The sequence below is a fragment of the Protopterus annectens genome, chromosome 13.part0 (assembly GCF_019279795.1).
Source record: "Protopterus annectens isolate FY-2018-M chromosome 13.part0, PAN1.0, whole genome shotgun sequence".
In the NCBI taxonomy this organism is placed as follows: Eukaryota; Metazoa; Chordata; order Ceratodontiformes; family Protopteridae; genus Protopterus; species Protopterus annectens.
The window spans coordinates 165,455,379-165,473,475 of NC_056747.1; the positions used below are offsets into that span (position 1 = coordinate 165,455,379).

The following is an 18,097-nucleotide window of genomic DNA, read 5'->3' on the forward strand; positions in this document are numbered from 1 at the left end:
AGGAAATAGTATATCCTGTATATATGTGTGTATCTTGACAGTCAACAATGGATAGTTGACTAGGAATTTGTCACTAATTTTACATCTATAACAAGCGTCCCTATTTGGTGTAACTTCTCATTTTTAATATCACTGAGATGTTACAATTGTCGTTTAGGCCCGGACAATGGAAGGCATTAAGTTTGATCTGCCATTCCAATTCACGAAGCTCCAGTAACAGTGACAAAGGCCCCCCTCTAATACTACTTGGGATGTGGTCGATACCCATAAAGTGGAATTTGTGTTCAGGAAAGTTTTCTATATGCCTAGCTAAGACATTCTCTAATTTACCAGATCTAATGGCATAGACGTGTTCGTAAATACGCTGCCGTAATTTACGATCCGTCTTGCCAATATAGAATGCAGGACAGAATTTACAAAAAGCTCCATAGATGACAGAAGTCGTGTTACAGTTAATAGTATGATGGATGTGGTATTTACTGTCATTCACAACAAAGAAGCTACCTGTTTTTATAAGTTGACACCAATTGCAGGAACCACAAGTAGTGGAACCTTTACATTTGATGTAGTTAACCTCCTGCCTTAATTGTAAAAGTTCTTTCAAGTTCCTTCCTTTTTTGAACACGACCCTAGGGAAAGGACCCAATTTTTCGAAGAGATGGATATCATTCTTGATGAAATCCCAATTTTTCTTCAATATATTACAAATTCTCCCTGCGTCACTGCTAAAGGCTGTTATAAAACTAGTGGCAAACTTGCAGTTAGTCAGGATGTCAAATCTGCCACTACTAGTTACATTGGAGACATTATCTGTAGAATCTAGGTGGACAGCTGACCTTTCCGCTGTGACCAAGACAGTTTGAACCTTTAAAAGAGGTTTGAAGAAACCTTCAGCCTTCTTAGTCTCAATTTCGATGATGATTTCATCGACCAATGAGTTAGTAACCCTACTCAAAATTGATTTTTAAGAAACTGGCATTCTTCCTTAAATGCTAAGTCAGAGTTGCACATACGTACCGCTCTGACAAGCTGGCCCTTAACAATTGCCCTTTTCTGTTTGAAAGGATGCTGACTGGAAAAGTGCAAAAGAGAGTTACAATATGTGGGTTTTCTAAATACTTTAGAATGGTACATCTTGTTGTCGTCATCCTTCCTAAGGTTCACGTCCAAGTAGTCAATTGCAATAGTAGAAAAGGTAGATGTAAAACTCAAGAAGGGAGTAGTGTGGTTCATATAGTCCACTAAGGACATAGCTTCTAATTCGTTACCTTTAAACAAGATGAAAATATCATCCAGGTAACGTGTGTAGAAGCAAATCTGATCACTAAAGGAAGGGTTAGATAAAATGAATTTAGTTTCCCAAAAGGCCATGAATGTATTAGCCACACTGGCTCCGCATGGCTATACCTTGTTTTTGTAAAAAAAAATGTTGCCATTGAAGATGAAAAAGTTGGAATCAAGGACTATACCAAGCAATTCAGTGACTATACTAATTTCGTTGTTTGTGGCGCCCAAATCATCTAATTTTAACCCTTTTTCTGGGTTAAAGGTTTTTGAAAACGTCTGTGAGCTGGACATTAGACAACTTAAATACACTAACTACAAGCCTAAGGGTAACTCCTTCCAGAACATCACCATTGATCAGAGAAAGGCTTTATCGGATTTTAAATTACTTCCTATCCGGACAATAAAACCTGATAAAGGGGGAGGACTTGTGATTTTCAATAATAACATGTATATTGAAAAAATGTCTTCTGTATTAAACACTCCAGCTTATTGTCCTTCATCTATCAGTGAAATGAATGGTAACAATAGGAGAATCAGGGGTTACCTCAGGGACATGTTCTTGGAAGGGAGAATTGATATGGATTTGTACAATTTTTTGGATATCCCGTTCCCGAAAGTGCCAATGATGTTCGGCATCCCCAAGATTCACAAGAATCTTGAGAACCCACCCATGAGGGCACTCATTGACGGAAGGTTTTCAATGACGTATAATAGTTCTAAACTCATAGATCATATCATCTTAAAATATTTAAAGAAAATACCGTCCATCTGTAAGGATTCTTGGTCTTTCCTTACTAGTATCAACAGCATTGATTACAACAACGACCTCAACTTCCTCACAATAGATGTGGTTGACTTATATACATCGATACCACATCAGGAAGCTACCGAGTGGGTAGGGTTAAAATTAGAGGATTTGGGTGCCACAAACAACGAAATTAGTATAGTCACTGAATTGCTTGGTATAGTCCTTGATTCCAACTTTTTCATCTTCAATGGCAACATTTTTTTACAAAAACAAGGTATAGCCATGGGCTCCCCTTGCGGAGCCAGTGTGGCTAATACATTCATGGCCTTTTGGGAAACTAAATTCATTTTATCTAACCCTTCCTTTAGTGATCAGATTTGCTTCTACACACGTTACCTGGATGATATTTTCATCTTGTTTAAAGGTAACGAATTAGAAGCTATGTCCTTAGTGGACTATATGAACCACACTACTCCCTTCTTGAGTTTTACATCTACCTTTTCTACTATTGCAATTGACTACTTGGACGTGAACCTTAGGAAGGATGACGACAACAAGATGTACCATTCTAAAGTATTTAGAAAACCCACATATTGTAACTCTCTTTTGCACTTTTCCAGTCAGCATCCTTTCAAACAGAAAAGGGCAATTGTTAAGGGCCAGCTTGTCAGAGCGGTACGTATGTGCAACTCTGACTTAGCATTTAAGGAAGAATGCCAGTTTCTTAAAAATCAATTTTTGAGTAGGGGTTACCCTAACTCATTGGTCGATGAAATCATCATCGAAATTGAGACTAAGAAGGCTGAAGGTTTTTTCAAACCTCTTTTAAAGGTTCAAACTGTCTTGGTCACAGCGGAAAGGTCAGCTGTCCACCTAGATTCTACAGATAATGTCTCCAATGTAACTAGTAGTGGCAGATTTGACATCCTGACTAACTGCAAGTTTGCCACTAGTTTTATAACAGCCTTTAGCAGTGACGCAGGGAGAATTTGTAATATATTGAAGAAAAATTGGGATTTCATCAAGAATGATATCCATCTCTTCGAAAAATTGGGTCCTTTCCCTAGGGTCGTGTTCAAAAAAGGAAGGAACTTGAAAGAACTTTTACAATTAAGGCAGGAGGTTAACTACATCAAATGTAAAGGTTCCACTACTTGTGGTTCCTGCAATTGGTGTCAACTTATAAAAACAGGTAGCTTCTTTGTTGTGAATGACAGTAAATACCACATCCATCATACTATTAACTGTAACACTTCTGTCATCTATGGAGCTTTTTGTAAATTCTGTCCTGCATTCTATATTGGCAAGACGGATCGTAAATTACGGCAGCGTATTTACGAACACGTCTATGCCATTAGATCTGGTAAATTAGAGAATGCCTTAGCTAGGCATATAGAAAACTTTCCTGAACACAAATTCCACTTTATGGGTATCGACCACATCCCAAGTAGTATTAGAGGGGGGCCTTTGTCACTGTTACTGGAGCTTCGTGAATTGGAATGGCAGATCAAACTTAATGCCTTCCATTGTCCGGGCCTAAACGACAATTGTAACATCTCAGTGATATTAAAAATGAGAAGTTACACCAAATAGGGACGCTTGTTATAGATGTAAAATTAGTGACAAATTCCTAGTCAACTATCCATTGTTGACTGTCAAGATACACACATATATACAGGATATACTATTTCCTTGTCACCAAGAAACGACTAACTGTTGACCTTTTAAGAGTGTTGCCTAATATGTTTGACTTACTAAGTTGTCTTTCTTCTTCTATGCTTTGTAGGCAGGACGATGTTCAGTGTCCTTTCTTTCTATTGATACACTGTTTTTATTGAAATACTGATTTTAATAGTTTTTAACAATTTTCCTAATAATTTACTTGTAAATTAAATTAAACACATATTTGTATGGTATTGATGGGTATACTTATATGCATTCAGGATGTATTGTATATTTTTTATATCTGTATTAGGATGTCTTCTAAAGGGCTGTTATTTGTGTTTTTGTTGGGATACCTTTAAGTTTCGGACTAGTAAGTAGTGATGTCATTATGACACTCCCTATTCTGATTCTACTTGTATAGCAACTTGTCTTGGCGCCAACTGTTTTTTCATGTTTTTTCTGAGGAAGCTGCCAGCCTGCACTGAGAGCGAAAACGCTTTTATTTTTATTAATAAAGCTGCGTTCAAGTTTCAGTTTAACCTTGTCTGACAGTATTCACTTGTTTTGCGGGAGATTCCCTGGTCGTACTTGCTACTGCTCTCTTGCCGGTTTTGTTTGCTGAGTTTGTGCTGCTGTCTTTTTTCACCTCCATTGAAAATGGGCCTTAAGCCCAGTTGGACTAACCCGGTTAACAAATGTCAATAAATAAATAATGTAGACTTCATGAAAGTAACTTCTTATCAGAATGACTGCCGTATCAACTTCATCACGGAATGTCAATGGCTTTGCAGAAACAGGAAAACAGAGTACTGGATGATATTACGAAGTGCGGAGTGCAAATTTAGCAAAAAAAGAAAAAAAATCAGAATGGGCATTCATCAGAGTATCAAGGACAAAGAAAAATGGGGTAATGTAACTGCACAAGGGACTCCCAATAGTGAGAGAAGAAAAGACGACAATGACTTATCTTATGTATTTAACATTTGTTTACCAGGAAAGTCTGACTGGGACAGAGCCCACTTTCAGCGGAGGCCCTGGGATAAATATTCCAGATGCATGTCTTTGGACATGGCAGAGAAAGAGGATTATACAAACACATTTATATTTCACTTAAAGCTACTGTTATGGAGCTTAAGGTAATTTTAAGAGAAATAATTAAACTTCAGCAGAGAACAGTATTTATGGGTAGGGACTGGAACCTGGTTTGCAACAGTAAGGATATGTCAGGGGAACCTAGGAAGGAAAATATAACAAAAGAGAGTAGATTTATGAAGAAATATGAAAGAATATTTGTAGTGGTAAATGTGAATTTACTAGCAAGAAATCAGAATTTATATTTTATTCCCCACGGTGCAATAACGGACTTGACTGGATCGAAAATGGATTTCACAGGGACAAGGATACTTAAATGAAAGTTTTACAGCACATCCAAGAACTATTTAAGATCATGCAAAAAAATGACAGACTAAACATGCAGGGCTATGAACAGAAGTGAGACACTGGTGCTTACCTACCTACTTTCTAAGAAGAGATTAATTCAATGACTGGGTAGTGAAAATAACCTGACAGTTATTAGGGAAGACAGAAACTTCTTCAAAAGGGATAAACAGTGAGTGGGATAAAATGAAAATGGAGTTTAAAAAATATGATAGGAATAAAAAAGAAGGGGATATAGGAAAGTAATATGATTTTTTATAGCTCAAGGGAAAAATTAGGGAGTATTTGGAGAAGTTGTAAAAGCTTAGAAAGGTTGCTGAACCAAGTATTTTTGATAACTTTAGAGCACAAAACCTCTTAGCAGAATGACTTAAGCAACAGAAAGTAAAAAGGGCTGTTACCAAACATGACAAGAAAAATAAGCAGAGATCCTATAAAGATATTACAGGTACTTCAGAAATGTTATGAATATTTATATAACGCAGATAAATGGAAAAACCAAGAAAAGGCACAAATGAAAATATTTATGGCAGACTCCACTATTTATTTTATTTTGAATTTGTTGACCAGGGTAGCACACTGATCCCATTGGATTCATTTCAGTCTCAGCCTGTGAAAAACACAACAGTTACATGCCATTATATATACAGTGAATGAGAAAATGCAATATATACATATATTATATACAAACTGAATATCATAGTTGGCTTGAGTGAATAAAGGCAATAGATAAATGACATTATACAGAGTAAGTGAAAACCAGAGTTGGCACGCTGAAAGAATCACAATCAAAAGAGTCAGAGTAAGGTATGTAGATGGTAGAATATATTGAAGAGGTTAAGTTATATGACCAGACAGAGAGAGATGCATTTTCCTTGAGTCTTGAAATGTGCTTTTATTTGTGAATGGAACATGTGGTAATAGGAATGACCTTTAAGAAAAGAACACATTTAAGATCCTCAGCATTTGTGGGTGTGGGTGTTTGATTCATACTATGTGTGGTGGGGGTGTGGTGTGTGCATTTGGACATTCTGACAATCTGGTTGGTAAAGTGTGAGCTTGGATACGAGAGCTTTACCTATAGAGACATTTTCTAAATACATCTCTCACATACCCTATCAGTTTACTGGAGAAAAAACTGGTGGTCAGTAAACATAAGGCAACTGTTACATTGCCTCAGGATGCCCATATCCAACAAGGTGGCTGCGGAAATAGCAGGAAAGTTCATGTCTATGGTTTCTGGGAGCAGTCAGTGAATGAATTTCCTTCTTTCCATCAACATAGTGGATTTTTTTTATAGAAGTTAAATCAATTTAAGAAGAATTTTTGTTTCAAGGCAACATATCAGTAACTTCTCTGGATATTCCTACCATGCTACCAGATATGTGCATTTAAAAAAAGTATGGGTCAACAAACTATCAGCTATAAATAACTGAACAGTTAGCAGCTTCTCTTCCTTGCTATGGACAGTCATCAGTACTGGAGCCATGGCTCAACATGGTACTTCATGCAAAGTTGCACAAATCAGGTTTTTTTGGAATATCCATCTTCTAAATATGCTTTGCTTAAAGTACACTAGCTCCATCCTTGGGAGGGGGGTGAGATTAAGCATAAACTCAGACAACAGTGTTTTATGGATCAAAATACTGGTGTCAGAATAGAATGAACACTTAAGAATGACAAATAATCGTTCCTTAAACTTCTACAGCTACAGCTCAAGTACTGGGCATAATACAGACCCTAGTTTCCTGCTTCACATAAAAAGTGGCATGCTTCACTTTTTCCCACAGCAGACTTCAGCTCTACAGAATAAGATACAATGTGAAGAACTGCACAAGCTGAAGTGGCCCATTTTCAATATATATTTAATCCAGTATAATGCATTTATTATGTCACAAACAAAACAGAAGCAGCAGTCAGTGTTCCAAGTACAACAGTCTTAGGCAAAAAAAAAAAAACAAGTAAGGGTATGTGGTACTCATGGTGCAAACACACTAAAATAAACTGAAGGAAAATAGCTCAGCTTTACCTCTCACTCAGCAACAAGAAGCAAGTTTTTCCTATGAACTGTCATTCAAAGCCCACACAAACGCACCTCAGCACTTGTGCTGTTTGCTTACCTGGAATTGTGCACTGATGCTCGGGGGCTTCTTTTTTTTGTGCAAGTGTAACAGAGACTTTGTGGTCCGGTCATGGAGCGTCAGACTTACAATGTACTTAAGGGACTGAGAATCCATTAATTTCTGTTAAGATAATGAAACACATATGCACTACATTAGTACAGAGACCAGATGATCCTGCAAAACAAACACATGGAGAACAAAGTTTCAAAGCAACTGAGTCCCTCTTCTCAAAACAATTCACACCTCAAACCATTGTGTTCTTATTTCAGGTTATCTTGTTTTTTTTTTTTTCAGTGCCATGTTATACTGCAAGAGGATTACAGAATTAAGACAAGCATTGCACAACATTAAAATGCATACAGGCATCAGTAGACAGAAAGATGCAGTGCGGAATAAAATGAAACATATGGATTCACAGGTTCTTACCACTGAGAGGCAATACAGCATCTTAACATGCACACACCGAGACACACATATACATCTATATCTATCTATATCTACATATCTAAATATATATATATATATATATATATATATATATATATATATATACACACACACACACAAACACACACATATGTGCTTTATTCTGTTTCTTTCCTGTTCCAGCTGATCAAGTCCACACTGCAAGTGCGTCCATTTGTTCCCATAACTGCAGTGCTGCCGTAATCAAGAGGCAATCAGGAATTTTTATTTATTTATTTTTGAGCTAACTATTTTTGGCAGTTGATAAGTGCTTACAGATACAACAACCTGTGTCTTCCTTTGTTACTGCCTAGACCCAACACACATTCACTGAAGGCTACTTCGTGGATGCTCAGCCTAATACACGTCACAGTCTCAATCTGAAAGCTATGAACTTCTTTTACCAGTAGGTGTTAGAAATGCAGTGGCTTAGAACACCTTTTTGATAATTTTTATAGGTATGCTTTAAACTCAACAACACTTGCCCACGTACTCTTCAGAGGTCTTAAACTCCCCATCTTTCTGTTAATTGCCTACACACTCGTTTTGGAACAGCTTCTCTCGCCTAGAGGAGGAGGAGGAGGGAAGGAGGACTGTCCACACTTGACAGCACACCGTATCAGTGAAACTTCCCTGGTGGAGACTGGAGAAACCATTGTTCTTACTTTGTGGAGTACAGAAGTGCAGCTTGGAGGGAATAACCACTGTCTGAAATGATGGCCTCAGCAGTCATCCCACGTCATGTCTCTCCAAGCTGCTTGGCCACGTATGTGCAGGGGATCAAGCACAAATGAGAGAAAAAAAATCTGAAACATCCCTAATTGGTACCTAAATGTTGGGCTCTCTCAGCCGATGCCAGACCTGATTACAAGGAACAAATAGGTCAAATTAGTCAGGAAGTGACAAAAAAGCATTTTTTTTTTTTTTAACATTGCATTCACATTAAACAATATGGATCATTTGCTTTACTTCCGTCTGTTGCTCTGACTTTGTGTTCTAGCAGCAGCATACCATTTTTTCTTGCTTTCATTTTCTTATTGTACTTCTAATATATCCACTGTTCTCTTGCTCAGCTCTAAGCATGTAAATAAACTTGGATTTGAATATGAATTTCCTAATGTCATTATACCATTATCCTTGCACTTCTGAATGCCAGATTATTAGAAGTCAAAAAGTCTGACCATCCATAACTGAAGATATTAAACAGTCAAGGCATTCATTACGGAACAACCCTGATATGACCACAAGCAAAAGGCTAGGTGAACATTTATGTAGCACATAACTAAAACCTTTAGCAAAGGAAGAAGACTTCAGTGGAAACAGTGCCTAAACACAAAAATGTGGTTTCTGCTATAACATATACAAGATCTGCCAAGTTTGCTTCTGAGACATCATCAGGCATAGGATTCCAAGTGCGAGAATACAAAAGAAAGATGATGTGAAAAATAAACTGTCAAAAACCACAAAAATGGGGACAGACGAGAACTAATCTTTAATTAATGTCAAAATTTTGGTGAAAACCATTTAACAGGTAACTACAGAAGGCTTTTTTCATCAGCCACACAAACGTGAGACAATAAGAGGGTTCATGCTTACTGCAACAGTTGGAAAACACCATCTTAAACATCAAACCACTCATCAGGAATACAAACACTAGACATTTTTCTGAAACTGCTACAGGATGTGACAGGTTTTCACAAGAATTTTAAAAGAAATGGAAATTTTCCTAGAGGACATGAATTTGTCTCAGAGGTCTAAATGAAGAGTTAACGGACCTTTTTACCTTGAAGACACTAAATGTTCTGATATGATAAAGTTCTGTGTTATCTTGTTTTGTAGAAGATTCAAAACATTTTTTCATGTAGTAAATGCAAATACACATTTCTACTTTTTCCCTTAGTGGGTCAAAAATGTGATTACATTACATTAGTGATACAGGAAATGAGAGAGTAAGCTTCTAAAATCAGTTAGTAATAAATGTATGTATATACAATATATATATATATATATATATATATATATATATATATATATATATATATATATATATATATACACACACACATATATATATATATATATATATATATATTTATGGGTCTACTTCTTTTGACCTAACTCCCATTTGCCTGAGACCAAATGACTGAAATTTCATTTGCCTGACACTTCATTTGACTGACGAGTATTATTAGCAAGAAAATGGAATATGCCCCCTTCCCCACTGTAGTGCGACCCTGGAGTTAGAATATATAGTTGGGGGGGGGGGCGACGCCCCCCACTTACTTTTCTTTTACTAAGCAATATTACATCAAAAGTTAAGAATATCATATGAAATCAAGTCCTCCTGACACTATAATCACTTCCACCAGCATTTCCCTTTTGTTTCTATCTCAAGTCCATTCCAAGGAACCATCTCTGTACTCTTGTTAGACCTCCTTTCCTTACCTTCTACCCTCTTAATAATGTCATCCATGTACCTTTTGAAATTCCCCAACTCCAGACAATTCCAAAAGATGCACTTCCAGTCCCCTATGTACTACTCCATACATCTCCAGCATCCCACAGCTACATACAGAAATAATCTCCCTATCTTCCCTGGCATGTAGAAGTACTTCTGCCGGCATCAGCAAGCAAAAATATTGAATCACCTCAATTTATTATCTGTCTTTTTGTCACCCACAGCTTCTGCAACTGCTTTCCTTCTATGGTTCATTTCTAAAAAAAATCTTCATGGTTCTGCCACCTCTGTAATCAGTCACATTCCAGTCATCCCTCCATACTTTATAGAGTTTCATTATTAGCCCTTTCCTTACATATCCCTTGTTCCTCCACTCTCCTAGCAATAAAACCAGTGTTGGTCTTCTCACTTCCTGTACTTCAGCACAATCTGCTCACCTTCCTTTCTCTAGCAGATGAGAAGTTAGATAAGATTCCTTTACTGCCACTGAACAAGTACAATGAAATCTGTAGCAATCCTCCGAAAGTGCCTTCATGTGTAATGAACATAAATAAGAGAATACAATACAATACCAAACAATGCAATATAATGCAATGCAGTAAACAACTAAGTTATTGCACTTGTGTATTTTGCACATGAAAGGAATACAGTAAGGTGCACAGGAATGTAAACATATACCTTAGAGTGCAAATGGCTATTATCTTTACTCAGTGTGAGTATTTAGCATTATTCAGTTCATATGGACCCTGGGAAGGGAATGAGAAGTTATGTACCTACCATAACGTTCCATGTTAGTTGTCTTCTCTCACCTTTTCTTGCTGGATGGGTTCGGTGCCGATCCTCAGATCCAACTCGGCCAATTACTAAAGCTCGAGAGCTAATTTTACCGGCTCGAGGCAACCCTATATCCCATGATGCTAGGCGATAACTCCCCAGATCTCGTTTGGAAGCTGAAAACCTAGCATAGGCCAATAAAAATTCCTCCAACTGGAGAGGAGGAGGAAGAGGGATAAAACCCCCCAAAGATAGTTATCTACACTATAGCTATCCTAGGACACCTAGATGGTGAAACAAGGGAATATAAGGACCCTTCAAAGAAGGGAAGATCTTCTCGGTCTGTCCAGGCTAGGGGGATGGTGGGTGGGACGCAAAAAAGAAGGCGAGACAAGACAACTAACATGGAACGTTATGGTAGGTACATAACTTCTCAATGTTAAGTTGTCAATCTCGCCTTCATTCTTGCTGGATGGGACCGCGTCCCTAGCACCTTCATCCTGGGTGGCTCATTGGAACAGACTCTTGAGAACGGTGGAACCAAATTTTGCTCTGTCCCTGGAGGCCATGTCCAATTTGTAATGCGAAACAAAGGTATGAGGAGAGGCCCATGTGGCTGCCGCACAGATAGCATCTATTGGTAGTCTAGCTTGAAAAGCTGTAGATGTAGCTAGTGCTCTAGTTGAATGGGCTTTTGGCTTAGAAGTCAATTCTCTGCCTCTGAGTTGATAAATAGATGTAATCACAGAAGACAACCACCTAGATAGGGTTACCTTAGATTCAGGAAGGCCTTTCGTATTTTCTGCATACGATAAAAACAGTTGATCAGACTTCCTTATTTGTTTGGTTCAATCCAAATAGTATCGGAGCTGGCGATGAACATCTCGATAATGTAGCTTTTGCTCTGCTCTATTAGTATAGTTTGGGGAAAAAAACTGGGAGATCAACTGATTGATTTAAATTTGTCTGCGAAGCCACCTTGGGTAAGAAGGATGGATTAGTCCTTAGAGAAACTCTGTCTTTATGAAAGATTAAGTAGGGAGGACGAATGCAGAGGGCGTGAAGCTCAGATACTCTCCTAGCAGAAGCAATGGCGACTGGGAAGTGCGTCTTCCAGGAAAGAAATTTCAATGAACAGGAAGCCGCAGGTTCAAAGGGGGGAAGAATCAAGGATGTTAAGACTAAATTAAGATCCCACTGAGGTGGAGGGTCTTTGATCGGAGGCTTAAGTAAAAATACACCTTTAAGGAAAGCTTTGCAAAGCTTATGGGACATGATGTTGTGGTCCGATAAGCCTATATGAAAATTTAATATGGCTGCCAACTGAACTTTTACTGTAGAGGAAGAAGACCCTGAATGAAAAATTTCGGCTAGGAAGTCCAAGACCGAATGAATTGGGGCAGTAAAGGGATCTATATTCCTTGCCTTTGCCCAGGAGGAGAAACGTTTCCATTTACTAGTGTAAATCCTTCTGGTGGAAGATTTAAGGGAAGCTACTATGATATCCCGGACGGGATTAGAAATCATAGGAAGCCTAGCTAGAGACGGAAGTGGAGCAACCAAGCAGTGAGGTTGAGAGAATGTAGGGATTGGTGCAGCTGCCCTGACTGATGGGTCAACAGATCTGGAGCTGGGTCCAGATGCCAAGGCTGTACCAAAAGATAACGATGTAGGAACGGAAACCATATCTGTCGAGCCCAATAAGAGGCAATGAGAATCAACTTGGCTCTCAAGGCGGTTGCTTTCTGAATTACTTGTGGGATTAGAGGAAAGAGTGGAAAGGCATACAGAAGTCCCAGAGGCCAATCTTGGACTAGAGCGTCTCTGAGGGGATGGCCTGGAAGGGGGAAGAGGGTGAAGAAGTAGGGGCATTTGCTGTTTTGGGGTGTAGCAAAAAGATCGCAGCAAAGAAGGCCCCACTTCTGAAAAATCTCTTCCACCACAGATTGTTTGAGAGACCACTCGTGTGGCATGAGTATAGCTCTGCTCAACCTGTCCGCTATGATGCTGGACTTCCCGGGGATATGCGTTGCTATCAGAAACCGCTGAGAGGAGATTGCCCATTGCCAAAGTCCGAGTGCCTCTCGACACAGGGGATAGGAATTGGTTTCGCCTTGCTTGTTGATATACCACACTACGGACATATTGTCCGTTTGGATTGCAATAGTTCCCAGGGGAAGAGAGTCGTGGAGGGCTTGCAACGTTAAAAGCACTGCTCTCATCTCTAGGACATTTATGTGCAGGTGGCGTTCGAAAGGTTGCCAAGTGCCATGGACCATCCTGCCCTGAAAATGCCCCCCTCCCCCACCCGATCAGGGAGACGTCCGATGTAACCGTGGCGACCGGGGAAGGAGGAACAAAGGGTCTGCCTTGATGGACTTGAGGGGACAATATCCACCAGGACAGATGAGTTTTGCAAGTTGGAGTCATCATGATCTTGTGGTGCATAGGGCGTTGCTGAAAGGACCATTGGGCGAAAAGCATCCACTGTAGAAGACGCATGTAAAAACATGCAAGAGGAAGAAGTGTTATGGCGGCCGCCATAAGACCCAATACTTTCAGGACATACCTGGCCTGAATTTTGTCGCTCTGAAGAAGAACATGGACATGGTTTTGAATATCTAAGACCCTTTGATCTGTTAACATTGCTGAAAGTTGTACGGTGTCCAAGTTGGCGCCTATAAAGGTAATAGACTGACAAGGCGACAAGGCAGACTTTTTGAAATTTATAGAGATTCCTAGCCCTCTGCAAATGTGAATGGTGTAAGCTCTGGCTTGGAGAAGTTGATGCCTGGTGGTGGCAGTGAGGAGCCAGTCGTCTAGATATGGAAACACCTGGAATCCTTGCCATCTCAGGTGAGCCGTAACCGCTGCCATACATTTGGTGAACACTCTGGGGGCTGTAGTGAGACCAAAGGGCAGGGCTCTGAATTGGTAGTGACTGGCCCCTAGCTGAAAGCGGAGAAACCTTCTGGAGCACCTGTGAATTTTGATGTGATAGTACGCATCCTAAAGGTCCACGGAGCACATCCAATTGTCCTTGCCCAGAAAGGGTAGAATGGACTGTAGCGTGACCCATCCAGAATCTTTTTCTCTTTACAAACTTGTTTAGTTTGCTGAGATCTAATATTGGTCTCCAGTCCCCTGTCTTTTTCGGTACCAAAAAGAACCTTGAGTAGATTCCGGATCCTAGTTGGTCTGCTGGGACTGGCTGGATGGCTCTTTTTGCTAGCAGTTTTGATATCTCTGGTACTGCTAGTTCCCTTAGACCGGGTTGAACGTCTGGAAGGGTTCCCTTTTGCTGAATTGCGGTTTGGATAAAGGGAATTTTGTAACCCTCGGATATGATCGACTGTACCCATTTGTCTTGAGTAAGGGAAAGCCAGGCTTTTGGGTACAGCGACAATCTTCCCCCGACTGCCTCCAAAGGTGGACAATCAGGCAACATCTCAGGGATGCTGGAAGGGTTTGTCAGAGAGAGGCTCCCTGCTACCCTGGTTCTGCGGACCCCCTCTGCCCCTAGGGCGGCGCCTGTTGTTGTTACCCCCTCTGCCTCTGGGGGTAAACTGACCTCTTGCGTCAGGCGTGACTCCTTGAGATTTGCGGAACCACATTTTCCCACCTTTTTGACCCTTAGGGTATGGTCTTGAAGGGGTGGAGAAACGGACTCCTACGGCAGAAAGAGTCTTGCCATCTTGTTCGCATCTGGTCAAGGTGTCTTTCACTTGAGGTCCGAACAAAGCCGAACCGTCAAAAGGGGAATTTGTGAAGGACGCCTTGAAAGGTTCCGCAAAATTACAAAGCCGCATCCAGGCGTGACGCCTTAAGGCCACTCCTGTGCCCGCGGCCCTACTCGCTCCATCGGCTGCATATGAAATGAGACACATGGAGGAGTTAACAATTGAGTTTAGGGTTCCAAGCTGTGAGATGATTTTATCCTGGGACCCAGCAACTGACGGATCCTGTAAGATTTCTCCCAACTCTTTGAGAATATCTCTCTGAAGGCGAGTGAAGTGAAACAAGTAATTCAGCGACCGCATGGCAAAGGTTGCTGAAGAAAACATCCGCTTACCATACCTATCCATGGTCCTAGAATCCTTATAAGGAGGATGGATAGGTACTGAAGGATCAGCTAGTTCCTTCTTGGTGGCTGCAGCCACCACCATGGCATCTGCCGGTACACCTTTTATTAAGAATTGTTTGTCAACTGGTGCCGTGATGAATTTAGATGGCTTCCGAGGGGTGGGTTCCACCGAATCCGGGGCCGACCACGCCTTCCGAGCCACTACTTCCATAAGGGGGTCAAAAAGGCGGAGACATCCAGGAGGTGGAGGGTCGAGAACCAAATGCCTCCAGGTACACAGACTTGTCCTCGGAAGGATTAAGGGAAGACCAGTTCCCCCTCTGCTTTAGGATTTCTAGGATGTCTGAGAAAGAGACATCCTCAGAGGGGGACTTTGGGGATCCCTCAGACTCATCCAAGTCAGTGTCAGATGTAATGGACTCAGGGGAGTCCATATGCTTCCTCTTACATGACCTCTTACAGGGAGGCTCTGCTGACAGGTCAAGAGAAGCCTTGGAAGAGGAAGATATTCCCAGTGGGGAAACCTGAGGCATTGGATCTCTGGGTCCGGGGAGCAAGAGTGGGAAGAGACATCAGCAGGCACTGTAGTGGGAGGAGCTAATGGAGCTGACCGTTGACTATGCCCTGGGGCTAGTACACCCCTCATCACCTCGAAGATCCCCCATCAGAAAGGCCAGAGGGCTCCCACTCCGAAGAGGTGGGAACCCCAGGCCGCACAGACAGGGAAGGCTCCGAGGCCGATGTTGGGGCCGAGCTCTCCAGCGCCGAGCTCTCCAGCGCCGATGCTCCGAGAGGGAGAACGGGGTCAGACAATGGTCCGATGCCACTCACCCCCTCGGAGCCGATGAGAGAGACCAGGTGCCCGGATCCCTCCAATGAAGGCATCAAGGAGGAGATCGGAGCGGAAGATGAAGGAGCTGAAGGGGGAGGTACTGGCTCCAACGCCACAACAGTCACGTCTCCGAACTCTGAGGGAGAGTCGAAGGAGGAAAAATAGGTGGAGTCATAATAGCTACCGTCTGATGAGATGGGCTAGAGATCATTTGGGCCAATGCCTGAGACTTTAATAGCCTACTTACCACTCTCTCAAGGTCGTGGTCGGAAAGCCTGGACGACTGAGAAGATCGGCTCAGATGGCTCCGCTCCGAGAGCAGGGGGGATCTCGGAGCCAAATGGATGGACTCTAACGAAGGGGATCTTGACCTCTTCTTAGATATGGATGGAGCCGAAGACACTTCGGCTCCAGCCGGAGCAGACCGTGAATGCATGGATTCAGAGGTATCGGCATCGAGGGGGGCCGAGAGAGGAATCTGTGACTCAGAGGAATCGGCTCCAGCCGGAGCCGATCTAGGCACAGACAAAGAGCCAGCAGCCGAAGGCTTGGTACTCGTAGCCGACGGTTTTGCTGGTGTCCAAGGCCTCCCCGACACAGACTTAGTCAGGGAGCCCTCGGGCTTTAACAAGCCCCTCAATATTAGTTTGTTCCTGCGCTCCTGCAGGACTCTTGGACTGAACGCGTGACACACAGAGCAAGAGTCCTGCAGGTGCAGGGGTCCCAGGCAGTAAACACAAGAAGTGTGACAGTCTGTCAGACATTTTCTGACAGCACGAGTCACACTTCTTAAAGCCTGAGACCTTAGTTTCTTTTGGTTCCTTCGACATAACAGTGTCAAGGGAGCACAAAAGGAAAAGGAAACACACACACAACACTCAAAAACAATAAAAATATTAAGTGGGACACTGACACACCCAAACACTCCACAGGATCCCTAAGAATAATTAGGAAAGGGGCAGGCTTAAGGCCTAACCTAAAGAGTGGAGGGGGGGATATAAGGGGAAAAAAGGGAAGGTATTAACGGGAATAGGATTAAAAGTAGTCGTTAACTACTAAAAAACAACTGGGTGGAAAACTAACCAAAAAAAAGGTGACTTACCAGGAGCCGGTAAAAAAACGCACCTCGCAAGTGAAAGCGGCAAACGAGATCTGGGGAGTTATCGCATAGCATCATGGGATATAGGGTTGCCTCGAGACGGTAAAATTAGCTCTCTTCCTTTAGTAAGTGGCAGAGTCGGAGCCCAACCCATCCAGCAAGAATGAAGGCGAGATTGACAACTTAACATCTGTTCTTAAGTCGGTTTGTCTGACATGGAATGGACCTGAACTGTCTTGTCAGAAAGCAGCAGCTCAAACAGGTGATGCCCAGGTGAGAAGAGTCTTTCAAGATGTTGGATGCCCTACCAAGACAGCTACAACTGAAGAATTCCTCCAAAGTGGGCAGTGAGCAGACAATGATTTTCTGGGCAGAGTTAATGATGCTTTGAAGGAGCTTCCTGTCTGCCGTTGAGCTGCTGACATACCCTGTGGAAATGCAGTATGTCAGCACACTTTCAATAAAACAGCAGTAAAGAGAAACCAGTAGCTCCTCTTGCAGGTTGTTTTTCCTGAGCATCCTCAGGAAATGGAGTGCCTGCAGTGTGTTCTTGACTGCCTCCATGGTGTTTATGGATGAAGAAAGATCTTCTGTCACATGTATACCTAGAAACTTGAAGGCAGAAACCCTTTTCACACAATTTCCACTGACATATATTACCTTGTGATCTGCATTGTGAATTCAGAAATCTATTATGATTTCTTTTGTTTTGGCAGAGTTCAGGGCAAGGTTATCAGTACACCATGCAGTCAGTCTTTGAACTTCATCTCTATATGCTGTCTCGTCTCTTGAAATAAGTTGAACCACTGCGTTGTCGTCCACAAACTTAATGATGGTATTAGTAGAAATAAAGGGAATGCAGTTGTGGGTGTAAAGAGCATATAGATGAAGGCATAGCACATAGCATTTTGGGACACCAGTGTTTAGCCTCAGTGTGGAGGAGAGGTATGGACCTAGTCTAACCATCTGAGGATGGTTAAAGTCTTTAATCCAACGGCAGGTAGGTTTGAACTCCTATGCCAGTGAGTTTAGTGACCAGTCTATCCAGGACAAATGCATTAAAAGCTGACATGAAGTCTACAAAGAGCATCCTCACATAGCTCCCCTGCTGCTCAAGATGACAAA

General features: G+C 41.5%; 1 protein-coding gene across 1 annotated transcript in view; it reads right to left on the reverse strand.

The window, feature by feature from the left end:
- MYO9B (myosin IXB) overlaps positions 1-18,097 on the reverse strand; it is a 1,188,949-nt gene that overhangs the window by 638,508 nt on the left and 532,344 nt on the right. Inside the window, exon 16 of the mRNA XM_044054768.1 lies at positions 7,258-7,380. Within this exon, the coding sequence (XP_043910703.1) occupies positions 7,258-7,380 (123 nt within the window). The remainder of the gene's footprint in view (positions 1-7,257; positions 7,381-18,097) is intronic.